Source organism: Microcaecilia unicolor, chromosome 2 (genome assembly GCF_901765095.1).
Source record: "Microcaecilia unicolor chromosome 2, aMicUni1.1, whole genome shotgun sequence".
Lineage (NCBI taxonomy): Eukaryota > Metazoa > Chordata > Amphibia > Gymnophiona > Siphonopidae > Microcaecilia > Microcaecilia unicolor.
Window position 1 is genome coordinate 292301614 of NC_044032.1, and position 15807 is coordinate 292317420.

General features: G+C 46.6%; 1 protein-coding gene across 1 annotated transcript in view; it reads right to left on the reverse strand.

Annotated features, from left to right (window-relative positions):
• The window catches only part of WNK3 (WNK lysine deficient protein kinase 3), a 584725-nt gene that overhangs the window by 247550 nt on the left and 321368 nt on the right, over positions 1 to 15807 (reverse strand). The window contains 1 exon segment of the mRNA XM_030194275.1: positions 6829 to 7093. Within this exon segment, the coding sequence (XP_030050135.1) occupies positions 6829 to 7093 (265 nt within the window).

The window sequence follows — 15807 nt, forward strand, 5'->3', positions numbered from 1 at the left end:
TTGGGCGTAAGTGAAGGAAATGCAATCTGCTAGCCAACTGGAAATGGTGCGTTTCCAGACAGCCACTTCCCTTCTGTTAGGGTCGAAAGAAACAAATATTTGGGCGGACTGTCTGAAGGGGCTTGTCCGCTCCACATAGAAGGCCAATGTTCTTTTGCAGTCCAATGTGTGCAACTGACGTTCAGCAGGGCGGGTATGAGGACGGCGAAAGAATGTTGGCAAGACAACTGACTGGTTCAGTTGGAACTCAAACACAACCTTCGGCAGGAACTTAGGGTGAGTGCGGAGAACTACTCTGTTATGATGAAATTTAGTATAGGGAGCATGGGCTACCAAGGCTTGAAGCTCACTGACTCTACGAGCTGAAGTAACAGCCACCAAAAAAATGACCTTCCAAGGTCAAATACTTCAGATGGCAGGAATTCAGTGGCTCAAAAGGAGCTTTCATCAGCTGGGTGAGAACGACGTTGAGATCCCATGACACTGTAGGAGGTTTTATGGGGGGCTTTGACAAAAGCAAACCTCTCATTAATCGAACAACTAAAGGTTGTCCAGAGATAGGCTTACCTTCCACACGATAATGATAAGCACTAATAGCACTAAGATGAACCCTTATGGAGTTAGTCTTAAGACCAGACTCTGACAAGTGCAGAAGGTATTCAACGAGGGTCTGTGTAGGACAAGAACGAGGATCTTGAGCCTTGCCATCACACCAGACGGCAAACCTCCTCCATTTAAAAGAGTAACACCTCTTCATGGAATCTTTTCTGGAAGCAGGCAAGACTCGGGAGACACCCTCAGAAAGACCCAAGGAGGCGAAGTCTATGCTCTCAACATACAGGCCGTGAGAGCCAGAGACCGGAGGTTGGGATGCAGAAGCGCCCCCTCGTTCTGAGTGATGAGGGTTGGAAAACACTCCAATCTCCACGGTTCTTCGGAGGATAACTCCAGAAGAAGAGGGAACCAAATCTGACGCGGCCAGAAAGAAGCAATCAGAATCATGGTTCCACGGTCTTGCCTGAGTTTCAGCAAAGTCTAACCCACCAGAGATATGGGAGGATATGCATACAGAAGACCCTTCCCCCAATGAAGGAGAAAAGCATCCGATGCTAGTCTGTCATGGGCCTGAAGTCTGGAACAGAAGTGAGGGACTTTGTGATTGATCTGAGTAGCAAAAAGATCCACCGAGGGGGTGCCGCATGCTCGGAAGATCTTGCGGACTGCCATGCTCAAGTGACCACTCGTGAGGTTGAATGATCCTACTCAACCTGTCAGCCAGACTGTTGCTTACGCCTGCCAGATACGTGGCCTGGAGAAACATGCCGTGACGGTGAGCCCAAAGCCACATCTGGACGGCTTCCCAACACAGGGGGCGAGACCCGGTGCCCCCCTGCTTGTTGATGTAATACATGGCAACCTGATTGTCCGAATTTGAGTGAATTGGACAGTCGATCTCTGAAAGCCTTTAGAGCGTTTCAGACCGCTCGCAACTCCAGAAGATTGATCTGAAGACCTGTTTCCTGGAGGGACCAAAGTCCTTGAGTGTGAAGCCCATTTACATGGGCTCCCCACCCCAGGAGAGATGCATCTGTTGTCAGCACTTTTTGAGGCTGAGGAATTTGAAAAGGACGTCCCAAGGTCAAATTGGATCGAATTGTCCACCATATCAGGGAGTTGTGAAAAGCGGTGGACAACTGGATTGCATCCTCCAGCTCCCCTGCAGCTTGATACCACTGGGAAGCTAGGGTCCATTGAGCTGATCTCATGTGAAGACGGGCCATATGGCCCAGAAGACTCAACATCTGCCGAGGTGTGATCTGCTGAAACGCTCTGGACAAGGAAACCAGCGACAGAAGATTGTCTGCCCTCGCTTCGGGGACGTAGGCATGAGCCGTCCGAGTCCAGCAGGGCTCCTATGAACTCTAGTCTCTGAACCGGCAGAAGGTGGGACTTTGGGTAATTTATGACAAACCCCAGTAGCTCCAGGAGTTCAATAGTAATCTGCATGGACTGTAGAGCTCATGCCTCCGAGGTGGTCTTCACCAGCCAATCGTCGAGATAAGGGAACACATGCACACCCAGCCTGCGTAGCGACGCTGCAACGACCGCCAGGCGTTTGGTGAACACCCGGGGCGCAGAGGCGAGCCCAAAGGGCAGTACACAATACTGAAAGTGCTGTGTTCCCAGACGGAATCGAAGATACTGCCTGTGAGCTGGCAGTATTGGGATGTGGGTATAAGCATCCTTTAAGTCCAAGGAGCATAGCCAGTCGTTTTTCTGAACCATGGGAAGAAGGGTGCCCAGGGAAAGCATCCTGAACTTTTCTCAAATCAGATATTTGATCAGGGCCCTTAGGTCTACGATGGGACGCATCCCGCCTGATTTCTTTTGCAAAAAGGAGTACCTGGAATAGAATCCCAGCCCTTCTTGCCCCGGTGGCACGGGCTCGACCGCAATGGCGCTGAGAAGAGTGGAGAGTTCCTCTGCAAGTACCTACCTGTGCTGGAAGCTGAAGGACTGAGTTCCCGGTGGGCAATTTGGAGGTTTGGAGATCAAATTGAGGGAGTATCCCCGCCAAACTATTTGAAGAACCCACTGATCGGAGGTTATAAGAGGCCACCTTTGGTGAAAAAAATGCTAACCTCCCCCCGACAGGTAGATCATCCGGCACGGACACTTTGATTGCGGCTATGCTCGCCTGGAGCCAGTCAAAAGTCCGTCCCTTACTTTTGCTGGGGAGCTGCAGGGGCCTGTCGAGGCGCACGCTGTTGACGTGAACGAGCACGCTGGGGTTGAGCCTGAGCAGGCTGGCGGGAAGGTAGATTGTACCTCCGCTTATGATAAGTATAGGGAGCATTCCTCCTTCCCCCATAAAAACGTCTACCTGATGAGGTAGATGCTGAAGGCACCCGGTGGGAGAGTTTGTCGAGTGCAGTTTCCAGCTGGTGGAGCTGCTCTACCACCTGCTCGACCATCTCGCTGAAAATATTATCCCCCCCCCCCCCCCCGCAAGAAACATCCGCAAGCTGCTGCTGGACTCGATTTTCCAGGTCAGAGGCACGCAGCCATGAGAGTCTGCGCATCACTATACCTTGCACAGCAGCCCTAGATGCCACATCAAAAGAGTATTAAGCACCCCTGGGCAGGAATTTACGACAAACCTTCAGCTGCCTGACAACTTCCTCAAAAAGGCTTGGCCTGCTCCAAAGGGAGCTGATCGACCAAGTCCGCCAGTTGCTTCACATTATTCCCCAAGTGGATGCTCGGTTAGAGCTGGTAGGACTGAATTTTTCGACACGAGCATAGAGGACTGGTAGGCCTTCCTCCCAAAAGAATCCAAAGTCTGAGCTTCTCGCCCCGGGGGCGCCGAGGCGAAATCTCTTGTACTTTTGGCTCTCGAGAGCGGAATCCACAACCGCAGAGTCGTGAGGCAACTGGGACTTCATCAACTCTGGGTCCCCATGAATCCGATACTGGGACTCAACCTTCTTAGGAATGGTGGGATTAGATAATGGTTTCATCCAGTTCCTGTACAATGTCTGTTTGAGGACATTATGCAGAGGGACGGTGGATGACTCCTTAGGTGGCGAAGGATAGTCCAAGACCTCGAACATCTTGGCCCTGGTCTCATCCTCAGTTACCCCTGGGAAAGGAATGGCTGTAGACATTTCCCGCACAAAGGACGAGAAAGACAAACTCTCCGGGGGAGAAAGCTTTCACTCTGGGTGGGATCAGAGGAAAGGCCACAAGACTCCTCACAAGAGAAATATCTTGGGTCTTCCTCTGTCTCCCACGAGGCCTCTCCCTCGGTATCGGACAGGAGTTCTCTGACTGCAGTCCGAAGCCGAGCCTGTCTTGACGCCGAAGAGCTACGTCCTTGATGGCGATGTCGAGGAGTCGACTCCCGTGTCGGCGGCAATGAAGCTCCCTCTATCGATGTCGACGGGGAGTCAACTTGGGTGCAGCCGAGGCCGATGCCACAAGCAGCACCGTCGGAGGCCTCACCACAGGCGGGGAGCCAGCCGCCTCATCTATCGACAGTACCGTAGGCGCAAGCACCCCCGGTACCGGAACAGACAGTCGCAGCAGCCCTTCCAGGAGCCCTGGAAAAATAGCTTGGAGGCGCTCGTCAAGAATGTCTGTCGAAAAAGGCTGTGGGATCGGTGCAGGAGTCAAAGCCAGAATCTGACAAGGAGGCGGTACCAGGCTGTCCGGAGGTCGGCGCATCAACACTTCTTGTATGGAGGGTGAGCGGTCCTCCTGGCGTCGACGCTTCACGGGTGCCGAATCCCTGAACGCACCGGAGCTCTCGGTACCGTGATGAGAAGGGGACCGATGACGGTGCTTCTTTGCCTTCGCTCGAGACACATCACTGGTACCCCTCATCGGGATCGGGTGCAAAAGGGGTCGTCCCGATGGGCCTGCACTGCATGAGCCCTCGAGGCAGGTGGAGACCCACTCGATGGCTCACTGCTGCCAGCTTGAGATGGTTTCTGGACAGCCATTACCTGCGCTCCTCAGGTCGATGCACTCTCCGGTGCTGACATCGACACCGCCGCCGACACCAAAGTACCAGGCAAAGCTCCAGACAGACCTTCCCGTTGAGCCTGTCTCGACGCTTGTGTCCGCTTTTTAAGGCTAAGACACAACTTACACGCGATGTTCAGCCCCAATGCACTGGATACACCACGCATGAGGGTCAGTGCCTGAGATTGCCCGGTTGCACCGAGTGCACTTCTTGAAGCTGCTGGCGATCCTCGATGTCATCGATGGAAAAATAGCGGCAGCGAAATCAAAACTCGCGATGGTGCCAAAAGGAGGACACAAAAAAGGGAGAAAACCCGTACGGGCGGCCAAAAAGGCCACACACGCCAACGAAAGGAAACTTACTTAGGGATAACTAAAAAATAAAGGGAATTTTTTTTTTTTTAAAGGAACTGCTCAAACGCGAGCTGCGCACAAATGAATGAAGAAAATCGGCGAAAAAGCCGGCGAAGTGAAGGCTCTTCTTCTCCTGAGGCAAGAGAACTGCCGTAAAACAGCCGCTCTTGACCACGGAAAAAAGAAGACTGAAGCGGGACTCTCGTGTGAGGGGCGGGAAGATGGCCGCGCACCTGCACACTCGAAGGCTCTAGCAAGTTTTGTTGCTAGGAAGATTTTCCGAACCTGGGGCTGCCATGGACGTCACCCACATGTGAGAACAAGCAGCCTGCTTGTCCTTGAAGAATAAGGGGTTTAGCCATATAGAGTTTTGAAAACAAATATACATAGTTTGAATGTTATTCTGGCTTTGATTGGGAGCCAGTGTAGCTTTATAAGCAAAGGGGCTGCTCTTTCAAATCTCGTAACCATGTAGACTAATCTGGCTGCAGTATTTTGAGCTGTCTGCAGTTTTTTCAAGGAAGACTCGTTACAGTCAGCATAAATGACATTACAATAATCGAAGTGTGATAATACTAATGTTTGTACTAAGGTGCTAAACATATCATTAGGGAAGAGATGCCTAATTCTTTTTAGTTTCCACATTGCTTTAAAGGTTTTGTGATGACTGCTTGGACTTGGATGTCAAACAACAATGTAGGAATCAATTATTATACCAAGTATCTTTAGTTGGGACTCCAATGAATAAACAACATTATCTCTCTATTAAATTTTAGTTTAAAGGTGGAGGCTCAGTTCTCAATCAGGTCTAGACCAGATTTGATAAGACAGCACTTCTTCAACAGAATCTTTGAAAGGGATGTAGATGGTTACATCATCCACATAAATAAAATTATTATAACTGGGGGCATCGAGCACCTTTCCTAAGGAGGACATCATAATATTGAATAAGATGGGTGAAAGGGGGGGATCCCTGTGGGACTCCGCAGTCTGGAGCCTATTGGGGGGGGGAGATGGACTTAAGAGATTTGACTTGATAGGATCTAGATTTTAAAAATCCTCACAACTAATTTAGGACAGACACTCCTATACCTAAGTTGTCCGTTAGTGCACAAATTAATGGTCTACCATTTTGATGCTAGTCACCAAAAACCCAGTAGGATAGACTTTAAGAGTCTTTTTTTGTTTTGTTTTTGGCAGAATAGAGAGGCTGCAAAAAGAAAGTAAAGAATAGCTTACCTCAAAACACATACAACTATACTTGCCCAGGAAGAGCAGAAATAGAAGTTTGCAACATGCCATAGCTACTAGGTATAACCCTAGCTGGCATATGAGGGACCCAGCACCACTGGCTGTCATCTTAAATGAACCCAGATCTGGGTACCAGCACACCCCTTTCCTCAACCATCACACAGCCAAACTGGGACAGGAGCTAGAAAGCAGTCACCAAGAGGAGATACACATCCGTCCACCATTTGCTAGGAGACAGGGAAAATACTGAGCAATCCATGCTGCATGATACCCTTAAGGGGGGCAAAGTACTTGAAACTATTTTCTCTGTCTCCTTCCACTGGTGGATGGACATAACCCATTGGGGCCTGGTATTGATGACATGGAAGAGAGATTTTCATGCACTCTTATTGGTATGAAAATCTCTCACATGCATATTCACCGTGGATATCCTGAAAATTCAATTAGCCATGTGGTCCCTTAGGGCTAGGTTGAAAAATCACTGTGCTACAGCATTTGGGGGGTCTGTGTGCACTGTGATAAAGTACCCCATGTTTTACACCTGGGGAATATGGCAGGGAATTCCAGGGCAAGAACAGGATGTGCTTCATTCTTTGAGCTTCTATGACAGAGTACTTCAAGGCACACTACAGTCACCTGCGCTCTGTACCACAGATCATGCACAGCTGGCAATCTGACACTGTACTGTTCCCTTACCTGCAATAGAGTTGCACTGTTGTCTTTGCAGTAGTTGCTGCCTGACATGCTGATCCACCTCTGTATCTTCACATTCTGTGCCCACTAGCTGAGAGAATGAGGTGAGTGACATGCCACTAGCTGTTCTGCATTGCGAATCCTGTCGTTCTCCCAAGCAGCCTCCCTGCAGCTTTCTCTCTCGCATCTTCTTGATCAGGGCAACTCTATCCCGGATAGACTTAGATACAGCTTTGCTATCACTTTCATGAAAGAAGCCAGACTTCACCTAAGGAGAAAATTAAAAGGTAAAATCACTGATGGGGACAAAAATGAGGTGCCCATTCCTTGCAGAAAATTTCACATATCAGGAGCTCTTATGGTTCACTCTCTGCCCATGTTCTTGGGCTAACAGGTAGTCATCATGTAGCTTCCTCTCACTCAAGTTCTTCACTTCCAAAGTCTCTGCTAGAACTAGCTCCTTAGTCTGATCCTGGGATATCAGACTTGTCCTGCATTAACTGCCCAAGCCCAGGTTCAGCCCCATGCCTTTGCTCTGCACTGAAACCAGCAGAAGCTACCCAAATTGGGACAAAAGACTACATCCTCTTGTGGATTAAAGAATGACGCAGGGACAAATTTTGTCCCCGTCCCCACGAATTCTGTCGGATCCCATCTGCACAAGCCTCGTTCTGATTTTATATTTAAATTAAGTATAAAAAGAAACAATATTCTGTACAACTGTTTATAAATCAGAAACAATACAGAACAAGGGTCAACAAAATCCCTGGCTCCACTCACAAATATCCTCTTCACTATCAGGAAAGCTGAACAAACCAAATTACTACAGAATGCTAATAGAAAATTCCTGCTAACAGAATACCTTGGTCACACACACACAGAACACAAATACATAACAGCTGACAAAAAATGATAAACATATTAACCTAATACCACAAGAAGCCCACCACAGAAATAGAAAGATATGCATTTCCTCTTATGCGGTGCAAAATATAAAGATCACACATGCCAGAGATGGTGTTTGGGGGTTGCAACTAGGACATCTGCCCCCCTGGCTAGACAGAGCCCTAAGCCTATCCCTATCTCCTCCACCTATGTCTAGCATCATTCCTCTGTGTCCCTATGCACCCCCCTTCCCTCCACAAATCCAGCATCTCCTTTCTGCATTAAAATGAACTTGAGGAAAATCCACTGCTTATTTCTAGAATAAGCAGCATAAAATTTATTGTACTGTTTTGGGATCTTGCCAGGTACTTGTGACCTGGATGGGCCATGTTGGAAACAGGATGCTGGGCTTGATGGACCTTCGGTCTGTCCCACTATGGCAATATTTATGTACCTGTATTCTCTCCGAAGTCTAGCATCTTCCCTCTGTGTCCGTATACCCCCTCCCATGTCTGGCATTGCCCCTCTGTGTCCCTTCCCCTCCCTTCTTCCTCTGCAGGTCCAGCACTCCTCCCCTTCCCTCCAGCCAGCCCTCCCTCCCCCCAATAGACCAGCAACAGCTCCCCCTTCGGGTCCAGCAGCCCCTCCCTTTCCATGGGTCCACTCTGCAATCCCCCTCCCACATTTCCAGTGCCCCCTCTCTGTGGGTCCCTATAACCAGTCCCTCCAAATGACACACTGATTACAATTTATAGCAAATTACTACTCTACCTATGAAAAGTTTTTCTGTTATTACTACTACTACTATTTAGCATTTCTATAGCGCTACAAGGCGTACGCAGCGCTGCACAAACATAGAAGAAAGACAGTCCCTGCTTAAAGAGCTTACAATCTAATAGACAAACAATAAAGTAAGCAAATCAAATCAATTAATGTGTACAGGAAGGAGGAGAGGAGGGTAGGTGGAGGCGAGTGGTTACGAGTCAAAAGCAATGTTAAAGAGGTGGGCTTTCAGTCTAGATTTAAAGGTGGCCAAGGATGGGGCAAGACGTAGGGGCTCAGGAAGTTTATTCCAGGCGTAGGATGCAGCGAGACAGAAGGCGCAAAGTCTGGAGTTGGCAGTAGTGGAGAAGAGAACAGATAAGAAGGATTTATCCATTGAGCGGAGTGCACGGGAAGGGGTGTAGGGAAGGACGAGTGTGGAGAGATACTGGGGAGCAGGAGAGAGTACATTTATAGGTTAGTAGAAGAAGTTTGAACAGGATGCGAAAACGGATAGGGAGCCAGTGAAGCGACTTGAGGAGAGGGGTAGTATGAGTAAAGCGACCCTGGCGGAAGACAAGACGAGCAGCAGAGTTTTGAACCGATTGGAGAGGGAAGAGGTGACTAAGTGGGAGGCCAGCAAAAAGCAGATTGCAGTAGTCTAAACGAGAGGTGACAAGGGTGTGGATGAGGGTTTTGGTAGAGTGCTCGGAAAGAAAGGGGCGGATTTTACGGATGTTGTAAAGAAAGAAACGACAGGTCTTGGCGATCTGCTGGATATGAGCAGAGAAGGAGAGAGAAGAGTCAAAGATGACCCCAAGGTTTCGAGCTGAGGAGACAGGGAGAATGAGAGAGCCATCAACAGAAATAGAAAACGGGGGGAGTGGGAAGGTGGGTTTGGGGGGAAAAATGAGAAGCTCGGTTTTGGTCATGTTTAATTTCAGGTGGCGTTGAGACATCCAGACAGCAATGTCAGACAAGCATGCTGAAACTTTGGTTTGGATGCAAGGTGAGATATCAGGGGTAGAAAGGTACATTTGGGAGTCATCAGCATAGAGATGGTAGGAAAAGCCATGGGATGAGATTAAGGAACCAAGGGAAGAAGTGTAGATAGAAAAGAGGAGGGGACCAAGAACAGAACTCTGAGGTACGCCGACAGGCAGAGGGATAGAAGAGGATCCACCAGAGTGAACACTGAAGGTGCGGAGGGAGAGGTAGGAAGAGAACCAGGAAAGGACAGAGCCCTGGAATCCAAGTGAGGACAGGGTATCGAGGAGTATGCTGTGATCGACAGTGTCAAAAGCAGCGGAAAGATCAAGAAGAATGAGGATGGAAGAGAGACCTCTGGATTTAGCCAGTAATAGGTCATTGGAGACTTTAGTAAGCGCAGTTTCGGTTGAGTGGAGAGGGTGAAAACCAGATTGTAGTGGGTCAAGAATAGCATGTGAGGAGAGAAAATCAAGGCAGCAGTGGTGAACAGCACGCTCAAGTAATTTGGAGAGAAAAGGGAGGAGGGAGATGGGTCGGTAATTAGAGGGACAAGTAGGGTCGAGTGAAGGCTTCTTAAGGAGAGGTGTGACCACAGCATGTTTAAAGGCAGTAGAGACAGTTGCAGTGGAAAGTGAGAGGTTGAGAATGTGACAGATAAAAGGAATAAGAGCAGGTGAGATGGCATTAAAGAAGGTGGGTGGGAATGGGATCAGAGGAACAGGTGGTACATTTTGAGGAAGAAAGGAGAAGTGTAGTTTCCTCTATAATAACTTCAGGAAAGGAGGAAAAGGAATGAGGGGAAGGAGAGAGAGGGGAACGGACTAGTGGAGGGAGAGGTGGCGAGGTACAGAATTCAAAGTTTATCTTTTGAACCTTGTCATGAAAGAATTCAGCAAGGGTCTGAGGAGATAATGAAGGGGGAGTTGGGGGAGGGGGCACCTTGAGGAGAGAGTTCAATGTGGTGAAGAGAAGTCGAGGGTTAGAGCCAAGAGAGTTGGTCAGTTGGATATAATAATCCTGTTTGGCGCTTACAAGAGCAGATTGGAAGGAGGTCAGCATGAACTTAAAGTGTAAGAAATCAGCAAGGGCCCGAGATTTCCACCACAGGCATTCGGCGGAGCGGATACAGGAACGTTGGTAGCAGATATTACGGATATTAGAAGTCAGCCAAGGTTGGGGTTTTGTACGCCTTATAGGGCGGGTCATCAAAGGTGCAAGAGTGTCTAAGGCAGAGGATAGAGTACTGTGAGAAGAAACAGCCTCGTTGACAGACGTGGACGGTGCCACAGTAGAGAGGAGGTTTGAATCATGGGAGGATAGAGATGAAGGGTCAATATCGTGAAGATTCCTAGATAAATTAGATAAGACAGGATGGGACTGGGAGGGAGGAGATTTAAGTGTGAAAGTTATAAGATGGTGATCAGAGAGGGGAAGATCAGAGGCAAGGAAACTAGAGGGTGAACAGTTGGAGGAGAAGATGAGATCAAGACAGTGACCATTTTGATGAGTGGGGGAGGTGGAGCATAGTTGGAGCATAATGTTATTATACTTCCTCTGTGTGTATATCCATATGCTGCACAAGCTGGCATGTTTGAAAATATAAGTGGGATCAAATAAAAATGATACTAACAATAAAGAACGAGAACATGGAAGAAGTAGCTCACAGGTTTGGTTGCTTTGTTTTGAGGTTCTCTGCTCTCTGTTCCTGCACAGGTATCTGAGCTCTCCCTCCCTTCGGGTCCGGCTGGCTCTCTCTCCTGTTTCCAGCATTGAGCCATGGTGCGGTGATTACTGCTGCTTCCGGCTGCCCCGGTCAGTCTTGCTGCTTCGTCCCATTCACAAAAAGTTGAAAAGGCAGGATGAAGCAGCGACAGGACCGGGGCAGCTTGAAGTAGCAGTCTTCAGTGCTGCCCGCACCGTGGCTCACTGCTGGAAACTGGGAGGAGAGATAGCTGGCCGGACCCGAAGAAAGGGAGGGAGAGCTCAGCTGCCTGACTGCGGGGACAGGGACATGGAGCACAGGGAGCCTGAGGAAGCAAAAAGCCACCTGGCTCACCACTACTGGATGGCCCCTTGTAGCTATACCACTGGAACAAGCCACAGGAGAGGAGGAGGTCAACGATGCTGCGAAGGGACCTGACCCCACATTTTGGAAGCCGGTTGTTAAAAGTTTAACAACCAGCTCCCAAAATCCTTAAAAAATTAACAAACGGCTTGTGCGAACCGGTGCAAGCCAGCTCCAGCACACCACTGCCTGGCTGCATAAGGTAGAGCTACTGTAGGAGGAAGGAAGGTAGGCATGGAGATACTGGACTGGGAAGGGTAACTGGCATTTTTTCTTTTTACTGCGGGAACAAAGCTTTTTACTGCTCCCAGTGAAGAGAAGTAAATAGTTAAGTGTCGCAGGGAGCTGATCAGTATTTAAATATATTCGTACAGGATCTGAAAAGAGCAATGGTGAGGTGATGAAATCTGCTGGGGACATGTTATTCAAAGTATTTAAAATACAAACCGATTGTGAGGAGGGAGGACCGTGCGAAACTGAGAAACTTAACATCTTAATAAAAGGGAATTTAATGCAAACAAGTGCAAAACTATACATACAGAAAAAAATAATCCTAATAATCCTGGCTTCCATATTAGGTTGTTAACACCCTAGCTCAATGTGTTTGAGATAGTGTTTGAGTGGTAAAGACAGATAGTTCTTTCCTATCTAAAAATGGCATTTTTTTCTTTTTTCGTTTTTATTGTTAGCTGCTTTAATTTGCTAGCAATGAAAGCAGTATAGCAAGTTTAATAAACGACAAAGTACAGCAGCAGCAAAACTCAGAGAGAGAATTTTAGGAAATATTCAGAAAGAAATAGAAAGTAACAAAAACAAAACTTTCTAGTTCCAATATCCTTTTTCATACAGAAACAGCACTTTGATTTGGTGCATGATACTTTACTACTTCAGAGACTTATGTGTTGGTTTACCTCATATTTTCAAGATAGGAACTATGTTGTTCTGTGGGACAGGGGTTTATACTGGCACTGGTATTATTCAACATTTTTATGGCCCCTCTACTTAGTCATCCAGTCTCTTGACCTAATGCCTTTCGCCTATGCCAATGATATTCAGTTTATGACTTCTTTTGATTTACATAATCCTGAGATTACTTCTCTAAATAATAAACTTGCTTCCATAGCAGACAGCCTTTTTCAGTAGAAAATAAAATTAAATCCTGAAAAGACCAAAGCTGTGATCCGAAACACACCCTCACATTTATCATTTTCTGTAGTTATTACAGGCACATCATTTCAACTGATCCTGACACTGAAAATCCTTGGCATTTTTCAGAATGACGGACTATCATTTCAAACAGATATGTCTTATAAATCCAAAAAGTGCTTTTTAAAATTGAGAATGATAGGATCCGTAAGGTCACTATTGTCTCAGAATGCATTACGTACACTTGTGCTATTCCTAGTCAATAACAATTTTGACTATTGTAATTCTAAGTTTTCTGGCTTTCGACAGATACATGTCATCTTCAAATAAAGTGAAGATACTCACCTGTAGTAGGTGTGGACGCTGGTTGGCATATAGATGTTACAAGAAAATTCTAGCAGCATCCTACCATGCATGTATGGGAGCCTTACCGGCTGACGAGCGAGCAAGGGTCCCTCAGCCAGGTAAAATAGCTAAACGAACACAAGAATACCTGGCCTGCTGTCTTCGAAAAATACCTGCTACAGGTGAGTAACTTTGCTTTCTCTGAGAACAAGGCGGCCCAGCTGTATTCTCACAAGTGGGAATCCCTAGCTACCAGGTTCGCCAAAAAATGCTAGGAAACACTGAAGCCTCAAAGTCAATTAGCCTGAAGCTATATACATACTAGTTTTGAAGGTGCAGCCTGAAACATAGCATAAACGGGCCTAGGAAGTTGGAGTTGGATACTAGACAACAAAACAGATTCTGCAGGACTGTTTGACCGAACTAGCTGTCATGTCGCATATCCTGCTTAACGCAGTAGTGAGATTTAAATGTGTGGACAACAGACCACACATTGCAACCTTACAAATCTCCTCTATGGAGGCTGACCTCATTGAGATTTAAATGTGTGGACAACAGACCACATTGCAACCTTACAAATCTTCTCTATGGAGGCTGACCTCAAGTGGGCTACCAACGCAGACATGGCTCTGACATTATGAGCCCTGACAAGACCCTCAAGAGTCAGCCTAGCCTGGGCATAAGTGAAGGAGATGCAATCTGCCAGCCAACTGGAAATTGTGAACTTGGCTATCCCCGTCCGTTTTGGGTCAAAAGAAACGAAAAGCTAGGTGGACTGTCTATGGGCTTTAGTCCGGCTCCAGGTAGAAGGTTAAGGCACACTTGCAGTTTAATGCATGCAGTACGCTTTCACAAACAGAACAGAGCAGATCACTATATTGAAGAAACCAATATTTATTGCTTAAGATGCCCAATGTGACCACATTTTGCCTTCTAAGAGGTTGCATCAGAGGCTATACTATTTAATCAGAACAAATATACAATTAAAATCATATAAAACTATCTCACAAACCAAATAAATGCATTAAAATCATGCACATGCTAATACTTAACAAGAATGCAAATAATTAATCCAATCATAATAAGCCAAAGGTGAAACAAAAGGAGTTAGATGCATATATAATTATTCAATATTAAATGAAACTGATGTCTTAAAAATGTATTAAAAAAAAACATGCATAATGAAACATTTAAAAGGGACACATACCTATTAGGATCTTTCAAGGCACTTTCCCCTAACAGTAAGCAATATATTCAAAACCTAAGAGAACAAAACTCTAGGTAAAATTTGATTTAAAAACCAGTGTGGCTTGTGAGGACAGACAAATGGATTAATTAAAATGCAGCTATTCCTAAACAGCAGCAGTGTCTCTACAAAGCCTAAAAACAGCGGAAGTATTGAAAATAATCATAATGCCAAGTGTTTAGGAAAATCAAAATCAAATGTTTCAATAATTTTTATTGATGACAAATCAGAAACACACATATTCAAAAATATCCATGTTTACAAGGATTCATAAACACAACCGTACCCAATAAAGACCAATCAAAAATTCCTGTCATCAAGTTTTCACAAAAGTTTTAATTCCCCCCTCCCCCCTTATGTATCACACACGCTAAACGTGTCCGGTCTGTACCGCAGTACAAATCAAAACTCTCAATCCCTCACCCATTCTTCCCTACCCCCCCCCCCTCAAAAAAAAACCGGGGATAACTGTACTCTTATAGTGAATTGAGCACAAAACTACATGCCCTTGGGGATAAAGATTGAATGTATGGATCCCAAATTGCCAGAAATGCCTTTCTCCTTCGGGGGGGGGGGGGGGGGGGGGGGGGGGGGGGGAAGGGGGGAGGGGGGGGATTCCAACCATTCTGCATTCCATTAGCAGGAGTTCATGTAATTCATTGCGTCAATACCAGTATTCTGGCGGAGAATCACTCTTCCACGCCCCTAGAATAAGCCGCTTGCCCAAAATACAAGTGTTGCTGGCTCTGTTTCGGGAATTTGGAGACTTTGCAGGTTTCAAATGAAATTTCTCCAAATCTTTGGCGTTTGTCTCGATGGAACAATTGAGACAGGATTGGGGTGAGGCGAATGTGTATTTCCATCCCGTAGCCCCCCCAGGGAGGGAAAACACAGATAAGGAAGAGAACTTAGACTCCATTAGGCGCAGCCAGTAAATTACCTTTTATTAGCATCTCACAGAGCCAAAAAAATACAAACAATAATAGTTCTGTCCCTGAAGCAGGTTGTCAGTCAGCAAATGCGCATCCTGAAACACAAGGACTGCTCGGCTCACACCTCCTGGACATCACAGATATATACTGTTGCAAATTCCATTTCTCATAAACCATGTGATTTCCCATAAACTAGCACTATTAGGTTGCCTTATACCATATATAGATTGTTCCTGTATTCTATCAGTCTCTCCTGATGGGAGTTCACGTGCAAAATCTTGGCTAGTCAGTTACCTGTTCTGCATGCACAGTCAGAACAATACCCTTGTGTTCTGTCTCTGTCTATCTCCCCAAATTAAACAATCTGGACATGTTAGGCTCACACTGTGTCCTCAGCCTGTCTCCTAGCAATTTACAAGGTTACATCCACCCTATATGAAAAACATACTCAGCTGCAAACAAATGTTATGAAGTGTCAGTTCTCAGCTCCTGAGAAAGCAATGATTGTTACACAAGATGCTGAGTTAGTAGGCTAACATGTGAGAACCAAACTGACAGTACAGGCCTTAGGCCTAGCCCTTAGTAACAGGCCTAAAAAGAGAAAAGAATAT